The sequence below is a fragment of the Gigantopelta aegis genome, chromosome 3, assembly GCF_016097555.1.
Source record: "Gigantopelta aegis isolate Gae_Host chromosome 3, Gae_host_genome, whole genome shotgun sequence".
In the NCBI taxonomy this organism is placed as follows: domain Eukaryota; kingdom Metazoa; phylum Mollusca; class Gastropoda; order Neomphalida; family Peltospiridae; genus Gigantopelta; species Gigantopelta aegis.
In genome coordinates this window covers 6,856,469-6,868,968 of record NC_054701.1, presented here as the reverse complement: position 1 = coordinate 6,868,968, position 12,500 = coordinate 6,856,469, and the positions used below count along the sequence as shown (strand labels likewise).

Genomic DNA, 12,500 nt, shown 5'->3' with positions numbered 1-12,500 from the left:
TGTAGTAGGTGTAGTTGTGTGTGTGTATGTTTGTTCTCCAGGGAAGTGTAGTGTGTATGTTTGTTCTCCAGGTGTGTGTGTGTGTGTATGTTTGTTCTGTGTGAAGGCTGTAGTTGTGTGTGTGTGTGTGTGTGTGTCCAGTGGTAGGTGTGTAGTTGTATGTGTGTGTATGTGTGTTCTCCAGGTAGGCTGTAGTGTGTATGTGTGTATGTTGTGTTCTCCAGGTTCTCCAGTAGGCTGTAGTGTGTGTGTGTGTATGTTTGTTCTCCAGGGTGTGTGTAGTTGTATATGTGTGTATGTTTGTTCTCCAGGGAAGGCTGTAGTTGTATGTGTGTATGTTTGTTCTCCAGGTGGCTGTAGTTGTATGTGTGTATGTTTGTGTATGTGTGGAAGGCTGTAGTTGTATGTGTGTGTGTGTGTTCTGTGTGGAAGTAGTGTATGTGTGTATGTGTGTGTGTGTGTTCTCCAGGGTGTGTGTGTAGTTGTATGTGTGTATGTTTGTTCTCCAGGTGTAGTGTGTATGTTGTATGTGTGTGTGTGTATGTTGTTCTCAGGGAAGGCTGTAGTTGTATGTGTGTATGTTTGTTCTCCAGGGTGTGCTGTAGTTGTATGTGTGTATGTTTGTTCTCCAGGCTGTGTGTGTGTGTGTTGTGTATGTGTGTGTATGTTTGTTCTCCAGTGTAGTTGTGTGTGTGTGTGTGTTCTGTGGGTAGGCTGTAGTTGTATGTGTGTGTATGTTTGTTCTCCAGGGTAGGCTGTAGTTGTATGTGTGTATGTTTGTTCTGTGTGTGTGGCTGTAGTGTGTGTGTGTGTGTGTGTCTCCAGTGTGTGTAGTTGTATGTGTGTGTGTTTGTTCTCCAGTGAGGCTGTAGTTGTATGTGTGTGTGTGTGTGTGTGTGTGTAGGTGTGTAGTGTATGTGTGTGTGTATGTTTGTTCTGTGGGTAGGTGTAGTGTGTATGTGTGTGTGTGTGTGTCCAGGGTAGGCTGTAGTTGTATGTGTGTATGTTTGTTCTGTGTGGTAGGCTGTAGTTGTATGTGTGTATGTTTGTTCTGTGTGGTAGGCTGTATGTGTGTATGTGTGTATGTTTGTTCTGTGTGTGTGCTGTAGTTATATGTGTGTATGTTTGTTGTCCAGTGTATGTGTGTGTGTGTGTATGTGTGTGTATGTGTGTTCTCCAGGGTAGGCTGTAGTTGTGTGTGTGTGTGTTTGTGTGTATGTGTGTGTGTATGTGTGTATGTGTGTGTGTATGTGTGTGTGTGTGTGTGTGTATGTGTGTAGTGTGTGTAGTGTGTGTGTGTTTGTTCTCCATGTGTGTAGTTGTATGTGTGTATGTTTGTTCTCCAGGGTAGGTAGTTGTAGTGTGTGTATGTGTAGTGTATGTGTATGTGTTCTCCAGGGTAGGCTGTAGTTGTATGTGTGTATGTTTGTTCTCCAGGGAAGGCTGTAGTTGTATGTGTGTATGTTTGTTCTCCAGGGTAGGCTGTAGTTGTATGTGTGTATGTTTGTTCTCCAGGGTGTGCTGTAGTTGTGTGTGTGTGTATGTGTGTGTTCTTCTCCAGGGTAGGCTGTAGTTGTATGTGTGTATGTGTGTGTGTCCAGGGAAGGCTGTAGTGTGTATGTGTGTATGTGTTGTTCTCCAGTGTAGGCTGTAGTTGTATGTGTGTATGTTTGTTCTCCAGGGTGTGCTGTAGTTGTATGTGTGTGTGTTTGTGTGTGTGTGTATGTGTGTGTAGTGTGTATGTGTGTATGTTTGTGTCTCCAGGTGTGTGTGTGTAGTTGTATGTGTGTATGTTTGTTCTCCAGTGTGTATGTGTGTAGTTGTATGTGTGTATGTGTGTGTATGTGTGTGTGTGTGTGTGTAGTTGTATGTGTGTATGTGTGTGTGTGTGTAGTGTCCAGTGTAGTGTAGCTGTAGTTGTATGTGTGTGTGTTTGTTCTGTGTGGAAGGCTGTGTGTGTATATGTGTGTATGTGTGTTCTCCAGGGTGTGCTGTAGTTGTATGTGTGTATGTGTGTTCTCCAGGGTAGGTATGTGTAGTTGTATGTGTGTGTGTGTGTGTGTGTCCAGGGTAGGTGTAGTTGTGTGTGTGTGTGTTGTGTGTGTATGTGTGTTCTCCAGGGTGGCTGTAGTTGTATGTGTGTATGTGTGTTCTCCAGGGAAGGCTGTAGTTGTATGTGTGTATGTTGTGTTGTGTGTGTGTGTGTGTGTGGGTGGCTGTAGTGTATGTGTGTGTGTTTGTTCTCCAGGGTGTGCTGTAGTGTGTATGTGTGTATGTGTGTGTGTGTGTGTATGTGTGTATGTTTGTGTCCAGTGTAGGCTGTAGTTGTGTGTGTGTGTGTGTGTTCTCTCCAGTGTAGGCTGTAGTTGTATGTGTGTATGTGTGTTCTCCAGTTGTATGTGTGTATGTGTGTAGTTGTATGTGTGTGTGTGTTCTGTGTGGAAGGCTGTAGTTGTGTGTGTGTATGTTTGTTCTCCAGGGTAGGCTGTAGTTGTATGTGTGTATGTTTGTTCTCCAGGGAAGGATGTATGTGTATGTGTGTATGTTTGTTCTCCAGGGAAGTGTGTAATTGTATGTGTGTATGTTTGTGTGTATGGGTGGCTGTAGTGTGTGTGTATGTTTGTGTCTGTGGGTAGGTGTAGTTGTATGTGTGTATGTTTGTCTCGAGTGTGTGTGTAGTGTATGTGTGTATGTGTGTTCTCCAGGGTAGGCTGTAGTTATGTGTGTATGTGTTTGTGTGTGTGGGTGTGCTGTAGTTGTGTGTGTGTATGTTTGTGTCTGTGTGTTGGTGTATTTGTGTGTGTGATGTGTTTGTTCTGTGGGTGTGTGTGTTGTGTGTGTGTGTATGTGTGTGTGTGTTGTGCAGTGTAGGCTGTAGTTGTGTGTGTGTATGTTTGTTCTGTGTGTGGGTGTGTGGTGTGTAGTTATATGTGTGTGTGTGTGTGTTCTGTGTGTGGAAGGCTGTAGTGTGTATGTGTGTATGTGTTGTGTGTAGTGTGTGTTGTGTGTGTGTGTATTTGTATGTGTGTATTTTTGTTCTCAAGTGAAGGCTGTATTTGTATGTATGTATGTTCTATAGGGTAGGCTGTAGTTGCATGTGTGTATGTTTGTGCTCCAGTGTGTGCTGTAGTTGTGTGTGTGTATGTTTGTTTCAGTTCACCAGGGAATGCTGTAGTTATATGTGTGTATGTTTGTTCTATAGGCAAGGCTGTAGTTGTATGTGTGAATTTTTGTTATCTAGGGACGGCTCTAGTTGTATCTGTATGTTTGTTCTCCAGAGTAGGCTGTAGTTGTATGTTTGTATGTTTCTGCTCTAGTGTAGGCTGTAGTTGTATGTGTGTGTATGTTTGTTATCCAGCGTAGGCTGTAGTTGTATGTGTGTATGTTTGTGTCTGTGTGGGTGTGTGGCTGTAGTTGTATGTGTGTATGTTTGTTCTGTGTAGGGTGGCTGTAGCTGTATGTGTGTATGTTTGTTCTCCAGGGTAGCCTGTAGTTATATGTGTGTATGTTTGTTGTGTGTGGTGTGCTGTGTAGTCGTTGTGTGTGTATTTGTGTATGTTTGTTCTCCAGGGTAGGTGTAGTTATATGTGTGTATGTGTTGTTCTCCAGGGAAGGCTGTAGTGTGTATGTGTGTATGTTTGTTCTGTGTTGTGTGTGTGTGTATGTGTGTGTGTGTGTTCTCCAGGGTGGCTGTAGTGTATGTGTGTATGTTTGTTCTCCAGGGAAGGCTGTAGTTGTATGTGTGTATGTTTGTTCTGTGTGGGTGGTGTGTAGTTGTGTGTGTGTGTGTATGTGTTGTGTGTGTGTGTGTGGTGGCTGTAGTTGTATGTGTGTATGTTTGTGTCCAGGGAAGGCTGTAGTTGTGTGTGTGTGTGTTTGTTCTCCAGGGTGTGTGTATGTGTGTTGTATGTGTGTATGTTTGTTCTCCAGGGTGTATGTGTGTAGTTGTGTGTGTGTGTGTGTGTTGTGTGTGTGGCTGTGTAGTTGTGTGTGTGTATGTTTGTGTAGTGTGTGTGTGTAGTGTGTAGTTGTGTAGGTGTGTGTATGTGTGTGTGTGTGTGTGTGTGGTGTGTGTAGTTGTGTGTGTGTATGTTTGTTCTCCAGGTGTGTGCTGTAGTTGTATGTGTGTATGTGTGTTCTGGGAAGGGTAGTGTATGTGTGTATGTTGTATGTGTGTGTGTGTTGTGTGTGTGTGTAGGCTGTAGTTGTATGTGTGTATGTGTGTTCTCCAGGGAAGGCTGTAGTTGTATGTGTGTATGTGTGTGTCCAGGTGTGTAGTGTGTGTGTGTGTGTGTGTGTGTGTGTGTAGTGTGTATGTGTGTATGTTGTGTGTGTGTATGTGTGTATGTGTGTAGTGTGTGTGTGTGTGTGTATGTTTGTGTCTCCAGGTGGCTGTAGTGTGTGTGTGTATGTTTGTTCTCCAGGGTAGGCTGTAGTGTGTGTGTGTATGTGTATGTTTATGTGTGTATGTGTTGTGTCCAGGTGTGTAGTTGTATGTGTGTATGTTTGTGTGTGTGTGTGTGTATTGTGTGTGTGTATGTTTGTTCTGTGTATGTGGCTGTAGTTGTATGTGTGTGTGTGTTTGTTCTCCAGGGAAGGCTGTAGTGTGTGTGTGTATGTGTGTGTGTGTGTGTGTGTGTTGTTTGTTCTCCAGGGTGTGTATGTGTGTATGTGTGTGTAGTGTGTGGCTGTAGTTGTATGTGTGTGTGTTCTGTTCTGTAGGTAGGTGTGTAGTTGTATGTGTGTATGTGTGTGTGTGTGTAGGCTGTAGTTGTATGTGTGTATGTTTGTGTATGTGTGTATGTGTGTGTGTGTGTCCAGGGTAGGCTGTAGTGTATGTGTGTGTGTTTGTTCTCCAGTGTAGTGTGTGTGTGTGTGTGTGTGTGTGGTAGGCTGTAGTTGTATGTGTGTGTGTGTAGTGTATGTGTGTATGTTTGTTCTGTGGGTAGGCTGTAGTTGTGTGTGTATGTTTGTTCTCCAGTGTAGTTGTATGTGTGTATGTTTGTTCTGTAGTGTGTATGTGTGTGTGTGTATGTTTGTTCTGTGTGGTAGGCTGTAGTTGTATGTGTGTATGTTTGTTCTCCAGTGTAGGCTGTAGTTGTATGTGTATGTGTGTTCTCCAGGGAAGGCTGTAGTGTATGTGTGTGTATGTTTGTTCTCCAGGTGGCTGTAGTTGTATGTGTGTATGTTTGTGTCCAGGGAAGTGTATGTTTGTTCTGTAGTGTGTGTATGTGTGTATGTTTGTTCTCCAGGGTAGGCTGTAGTTGTGTGTGTGTATGTGTTGTTGTGTGTGGTGTGGCTGTAGTTGTATATGTGTGTATGTTTGTTCTCCAGGGAAGGCTGTAGTGTATGTGTGTATGTTTGTTCTGTGTGGAAGGCTGTAGTTGTATGTGTGTGTGTGTGTATGTGTGTGTGTGTTTGTTGGGGTAGGCTGTAGTTGTATGTGTGTGTGTGTAGTTGTGTGTGTGGGGAAGGCTGTAGTTGTATGTGTGTATGTTTGTTCTGTAGGGAAGTGTGTAGTTGTATGTGTGTATGTTTGTTGTCCAGGGTGGCTGTAGTGTATGTGTGTATGTGTGTGTGTGTATGTGTGTGTTTGTGTGTCCAGGGTAGTGCTGTATGTTGTATGTGTGTGTGTGTGTTGTGTGTAAGGCTGTAGTGTGTATGTGTGTATGTTTGTTCTCCAGGGTAGGCTGTAGTTGTATGTGTGTATGTTTGTTCTCCAGGGAAGGCTGTATGTGTGTGTGTGTGTATGTTTGTTTGTTCTCCAGGGTAGTGTGTGTATGTGTGTGTGTGTGTGTGTGTGTATGTGTGTGTTTGTTCTCCAGGGTAGGCTGTAGTTGTATGTGTGTATGTTTGTTCTCCAGGGTAGGCTGTAGTTGTATGTGTGTATGTTTGTTCTCCAGGGAAGGCTGTAGTTGTATGTGTGTATGTTTGTTCTCCAGGTAAGGCTGTAGTTGTATGTGTGTATGTTTGTGTAGTTGTATGTGTGTTGTGTGTGTGTGTGTGTATGTTTGTTCTCCAGGGAAGGCTGTAGTGTGTGTGTGTGTATGTTGTGTTCTCCAGGGTGTGCTGTAGTTGTATGTGTGTATGTTTGTGTGTAGTTGTATGTGTGTATGTTTGTTCTCCAGGGAAGGCTGTAGTTGTATGTGTGTATGTGTGTTCTCCAGTGTAGTGTATGTGTGTATGTGTGTTCTCCAGGGTAGGCTGTAGTTGTGTGTGTGTATGTGTGTGTTGTGTAGGGAAGGCTGTAGTTGTATGTGTGTATGTTTGTTCTCCAGGGTAGGTGTAGTATGTTGTGTGTGTGTTGTGTGTTGTTCTGTGGGTGTGCTGTAGTTGTATGTGTGTGTGTTGTGTGTGTGTCCAGGGTAGTAGTGTGTATGTGTGTATGTGTGTGTATGTATGTGTGTATGTTGTGTCTCCAGGGTGGCTGTAGTTGTATGTGTGTATGTGTTCTCCAGGGAAGGCTGTAGTTGTATGTGTGTATGTTTGTTCTCCAGGGTAGGCTGTAGTTGTGTGTGTATGTGTGTAGTTGTATGTGTGTATGTTTGTGTCTCCAGTAGGCTGTAGTTGTATGTGTGTATGTGTTGTTCTCCAGTGTAGGCTGTAGTTGTATGTGTGTGTGTTTGTATCTCCAGGTGTAGTTGTATGTGTGTTGTGTGTGTGTGTGTGTTTGTAGGGTGTAGTGTATGTGTGTATGTTTGTTCTCCAGGTAGGCTGTAGTTGTATGTGTGTATGTTTGTTCTGTGTGTGTAGGCTGTAGTTATATGTGTATGTGTGTATGTGTGTGTGTGTGTGTGTGGCTGTAGTTGTATGTGTGTGTGTGTTTGTGTGTAGTTGTATGTGTGTGTGTTTGTTCTCCAGTGTAGGCTGTAGTTGTGTGTGTGTGTGTGTGTGTATGTGTGTGTATGTTTGTTCTCCAGGGTAGGCTGTAGTTGTATGTGTGTATGTTTGTTCTCCAGGGAAGGCTGTAGTTGTATGTGTGTATGTTTGTTCTCCAGGGAAGGCTGTAGTTGTATGTGTGTATGTTTCTGTTCTCCAGTGTAGGCTGTAGTTGTATGTGTGTGTGTGTTTGTTCTCCAGGGTAGGCTGTAGTTGTATGTGTGTATGTTTGTTCTCCAGGGTAGGCTGTAGTTGTATGTGTGTATGTTTGTTCTCCAGGGTAGGCTGTAGTTGTATGTGTGTATGTTTGTTCTCCAGGGAAGGCTGTAGTTGTATGTGTGTATGTTTGTTCTCCAGGGTGTGTGTATGTAGTGTTTGTATGTGTGTATGTTGTGTTTGTTCTCCAGGGTAGGCTGTAGTTGTATGTGTGTATGTTTGTTCTCCAGGGTGTGCTGTAGTTGTATGTGTGTATGTATGTGTGTGTAGTGTATGTTTTTGTTCTCCAGGGTGGCTGTAGTTGTATGTGTGTATGTTTGTTCTCCAGGGAAGGCTGTAGTTGTATGTGTGTGTGTGTGTGTAGTGTATGTGTATGTTTGTTCTCCAGGGTAGGCTGTAGTTGTATGTGTGTATGTTTGTTCTCCAGGGTAGGCTGTAGTTGTATGTGTGTATGTTTGTTCTCCAGGGTAGGCTGTAGTTGTATGTGTGTGTTTGTTCTCCAGGGTAGGCTGTAGTTGTATGTGTGTATGTTTGTTCTCCAGGGTAGGCTGTAGTTGTATGTGTGTATGTTTGTTCTCTGTAGTAGTTGTATGTGTGTAGTTGTATGTGTGTATGTGTGTATGTTTGTTCTCCAGGGTAGGCTGTAGTTGTATGTGTGTATGTTTGTTCTCCAGGGTAGGCTGTAGTTGTATGTGTGTATGTTTGTTCTTGTAGTTGTGTGTGTATGTGTGTATGTGTGTGTATCTGTAGGCTGTAGTTGTATGTGTGTATGTTTGTTCTCCAGGGTGTATGTTTGTGTAGTGTGTATGTGTGTATGTTTGTTCTCCAGGGTAGGCTGTAGTTGTATGTGTGTATGTTTGTTCTCCAGGGAAGGCTGTAGTTGTATGTGTGTATGTTTGTTCTCCAGGGAAGGCTGTAGTTGTATGTGTGTATGTTTGTTCTCCAGGGTAGGCTGTAGTTGTATGTGTGTATGTTTGTTCTCCAGTAGGTAGGCTGTAGTTGTATGTGTGTATGTTTGTTCTCCAGGGTAGGCTGTAGTTGTATGTGTGTATGTTTGTTCTCCAGGGTGTATGTTGTAGTTGTGTGTAGGCTGTTGTGTGTATGTTTGTTCTTGTTCAGGGTAGGCTGTAGTTGTATGTGTGTGTATGTTTGTTATCCAGCGTAGGCTGTAGTTGTATGTGTGTATGTTTGTTCTCCAGGGTAGGCTGTAGTTGTATGTGTGTATGTTTGTTCTCCAGGGAAGGCTGTAGTTGTATGTGTGTATGTTTGTTCTCCAGGGAAGGCTGTAGTTGTATGTGTGTATGTTTGTTCTCCAGGGAAGGCTGTAGTTATATGTGTGTATGTTTGTTCTCCAGGGAAGGCTTGTATGTTAAAGCCAAGGCTGTAGTGCATGTGTGTATGTTGCTCTCCAGGGACAGTACGGAAATGGACACTGTAGCAATAAAATCAACGTAATGTCTAATTACAATAATTATTATCAAAAACGGCTGTAATAGTGAAATATACACCATAGTTTTTAATAATAGAAATATAGATATATGTGTCATAGGATCGAATCAGTGGATCTGTTATGTGCACTTTTCTCCACATAGGACATCACATACCACGCTCTTTTATATACCAGCCGTGGTGCACTGTTCGGGATAGGGAAAGAAAATAGTCAGGTTCCACTAAGGTGATTTTTCTAGAAGGATCCGTCCCACAAATTCAGTATTTGTCCCTTAACTTGGCTATACCCAATTCTCAATTATCTTTCTCTCTTTACTACATGCTATTACTTGTAATAGAGCCTGTAGGTAACTGGCATGTGTGATCATTATGCGCTGACTGTGTGTCTCTGGGTGTGTCTCTCCGTAATGGTACTGGGCGAAAATCTAACATGTCCTAGATACATATACAGACAAGTGGTTATGGTAACACTTGTCCCTTATAGACGTTTTACCAGATCGTATATTGAAATTTGTTTTTAAAACTAGGTGATTCTAGGAGGAGGGCGGCGTTCATTCCTACTTAATAATCAAACTGACCCCCAGACTAATTCAATCAACAGTAACCAAAGATCAGATGGGCGTGATCTCATTCAGGTAGGCTGATGTGTTATCTATCTATCTATCTACCTACCTACGTACGTACGTACGAACGTACCTACCAACCTACGTATCTATCGATATATGTATCTATCTCTCTATCAGTCTATTTATCTATCTTTCTTACATTATATCTCTTTAGTTGTCTGTTTATATATCTTTATAATTAGCTAGCTATCTAGCTATCTATTGTATGATCATGTTTAGAGGGTAGCGTTTTAGAATTTAGAAATATTTGGGATCAAGAAACGTTTTGAGAGGATTCCGGTTTAGACATTTTAACAAAATCTTTGAAAACGTTGCGCTCGGGTATACAGGTCTTGTTGGCCTGTAATATATATATATATATATATATATATATATATATATATATATATATATATATATATATATATATATATATATATATATTCTTCAAAAACGTAGGGGAACCTGCAATATTAATGTTAATATCAACTTTGACCACAGACATCTTAGTAAACGTTCAGGTCTCTTTATCAACACACCGCGTAGGCTGTCATTCTCGATGTTGACAATTTCCAGGAAGGTCGATTAATCACTGTGGAACATTATTTCTGTCAATCTTTTTTCATTCTGTTGATCATACACTTGTTATTGTTTTGTTTTTGCTAATTTTTATTGTTTGAATTTGTGATTTAGTAATAAAAAACGTCAACTTTCAAATTTCACTTCTGACCCCAATCGTCCTTCAAGATCTTTGGTGGTCATAAAACCTACTGTAATACCGAACTACCGGTTGTAATGTTTGCCCAATTAATTCACTATTATCATATAACCATTCCCCACAGCTAATATACCTTACAATTTTGGCAATTGTAAATTCTTATTAGAGTTTCCCTACTCTTTTTTTTTGAAGAGTATTATATATATATATATATTATATATATATATATATATATATTTATATTTATATTTATTTTTGTATTTTTTGTAAAAAAAAAATCAGGAATGGAAGGACAACAAAAAAGCCATCGGAAAATCCTACCGGTATGTTTGGAAGAAAGTTGACTTTGACGACGTTAGAGCATCAGATACAGACTATCTGCTAGGTTTGTAATTTACATTTACATATTTTACACACTACTAACAATTAGATGTGTACTTATAGTTGTATGTATATATGTATGGTTATGTGTGGAATACGCTGTGGAAGGATTGGCAATCCAAATAAATATATTCCTATTCGTATTCGCAATACATCTCAGACAAAAACATGGACGGATGAATGAATGGATGAATGAATGAATGAATGAATGAATGAATGAATGAATGAATGAATCTTTAACGACACTACAACACAAAAATACATCGGCTATTGGGTGTGAAACAATGGTAAACCTATAAATGAGTTGATGATCAATGATGTTTTCAAAACATTAGCTGTGTAAAGTATAAATATCACAAGCATATTAAAAGTTTAAGTATCTGAAGATCGCAAATAAGTACATGTGCGTATTAAAATTTGGAATAAAAGTCAACCTGGTAAAACTTTCAAAATGCGTTGAGGACGCAATCGAAATGATTGCATCACGTTTCCTCGTGAGTTCCAAACGATCACACTCGACCAATATGTGGTGAACCGTCAGTGTACACTGACAATGTTCATTCTTCCCGCACCGCCTTATGTGATGACTGCCACTCTTCCACGACTGGCTTCACAGAATGAATCTTGTTCCCAACCAATCATCTTGCCAAGTGAAAAAAATATATCATTTGAATTAACACCATGTTTAAGATCAGTGTAAGCCACACCAAGTCTGGAACGAGGCAAATCCAAAGCAGACTTAGCTTCAGCATCTTTCTTATTTTATTACCCCCTAATGGTAGTATGGCTGGGCACCAAACAAAATACAATGTCTGTATTAGCAATAAATAAACAGACGCACTTCGAATCAACATCCCAGTTAAGAGATGTCCAAGCTTCATATTTTGTAAAGCTAGGAGACACGAAAGCAAGTTTTCGTAAAAAATATTTATTTATGTATTTGGATGTCATAGTATCCTTAATGTGTGATCCAGAGGGGGGTTCAAAGAGGTCCTGTGACCCTCAATTCCCGTTTAAAGACGTTTTGGGGGGTGTTTTTTAATTCTTCATCTACAATCTACACTAAATGATCGTGAAAACTCGTCTCGGAGCATCTTTGTTTGAAAATATTCTGGGGAGGATACTCCCGAACCCCCAACAGAACTCGCGCCCTTTGGGATCTCGGCTCTTTTGCCTTCGACAAACTCAAATAGCCTTGTTACAGTTTTGTGCTCCCTTTACAACATTCTAGATCCGCCCCTGCCTGTAGGTCGCAGGATAGATACCCGTTGACCTGTTTCCGAAACCAGTTACAACGGGACATCACGAATATAACAAAGTCCTTGCTGCTCATCAACAGTAGCATTTATGGATGTGGCCGGTTTCTTCTTTCTTTCACTAGAGTGTCATATATACCACAGATAACTAATAATTGCTCATCTAGATTTGATAATCGGCTGCCGTTTCTAACAAAGGAGTAAAGCTCTCGCTTAGTGCGCGGTCTGTGTGGGATCGATCCCCGTTGATGAGCTCATTGGGCTGTTTCTCTTTCCAGCCAGTGCACCACTAGTACATCAAAGACTGTGGTATGTGCTACCCTGAGTGTGGGATGGTGCATGTAAAAGATTCCTTGCTACTAATGGAAAAATGTAGCGAGCGTCCTCTTTAAGAATATATGACATCCAATAGCCGATGATTAATAAATTAATGTGCTCCAGTGGTGTCGTTAGACAAAACAAACTTTAAATTTGTTTCAAACAAATCTTCCTTTAATTTTTGTCTCACGGCGGAGGGATTAGCCATGTTTTATTAGGGGTAATTCAACCCTCTCGGAGCTATAGGAGTTAGTCATCGTAAGTGTTTAGTTGGGTCTCCTTTGCGGATGCAGACAACAAATTGACAGCTTTCTTCATACACTTAGAAATAACTTGTATTTATTTCTAAGTCAAAATTACCAAATGTTTGACATCCAACAGCCGACAATTCATAAATCAGTGTGCTCTAGTGGTGTCGTTAAACAAAACAAACTGTAAAACAAATTTTGAAACACTTTTAAAAGTATGATCGATGAAGGGACGCTGCATACTCTCCGGTCACTACTGTTTTCGACAGCTTTGATTTCATGACGTATGTTTCTCTAGATATCATTTGGACTCAATCTTTTACACAAATTGTTTTGTTTGTTTTGTTTAATCTAACAACAGTTTTTGAGAATGTTAAGTTCTTACTATGTATGTTTTTAGGTTTGTTTAGTCCTAGCCACATGAAGTACG

General features: G+C 41.0%; 1 protein-coding gene across 1 annotated transcript in view; it reads left to right on the top strand.

Annotated features, from left to right (window-relative positions):
• The window catches only part of LOC121367288 (alkaline phosphatase, tissue-nonspecific isozyme-like), a 34,710-nt gene that overhangs the window by 9,099 nt on the left and 13,111 nt on the right, over nucleotides 1–12,500 (top strand). The window contains exons 5-7 of the mRNA XM_041491400.1: nucleotides 9,072–9,179; nucleotides 10,150–10,252; nucleotides 12,471–12,500. The exon at nucleotides 12,471–12,500 is cut by the window's right edge and continues 105 nt beyond it. Of these exons, the coding sequence (XP_041347334.1) occupies nucleotides 9,072–9,179; nucleotides 10,150–10,252; nucleotides 12,471–12,500 (241 nt within the window). The remainder of the gene's footprint in view (nucleotides 1–9,071; nucleotides 9,180–10,149; nucleotides 10,253–12,470) is intronic.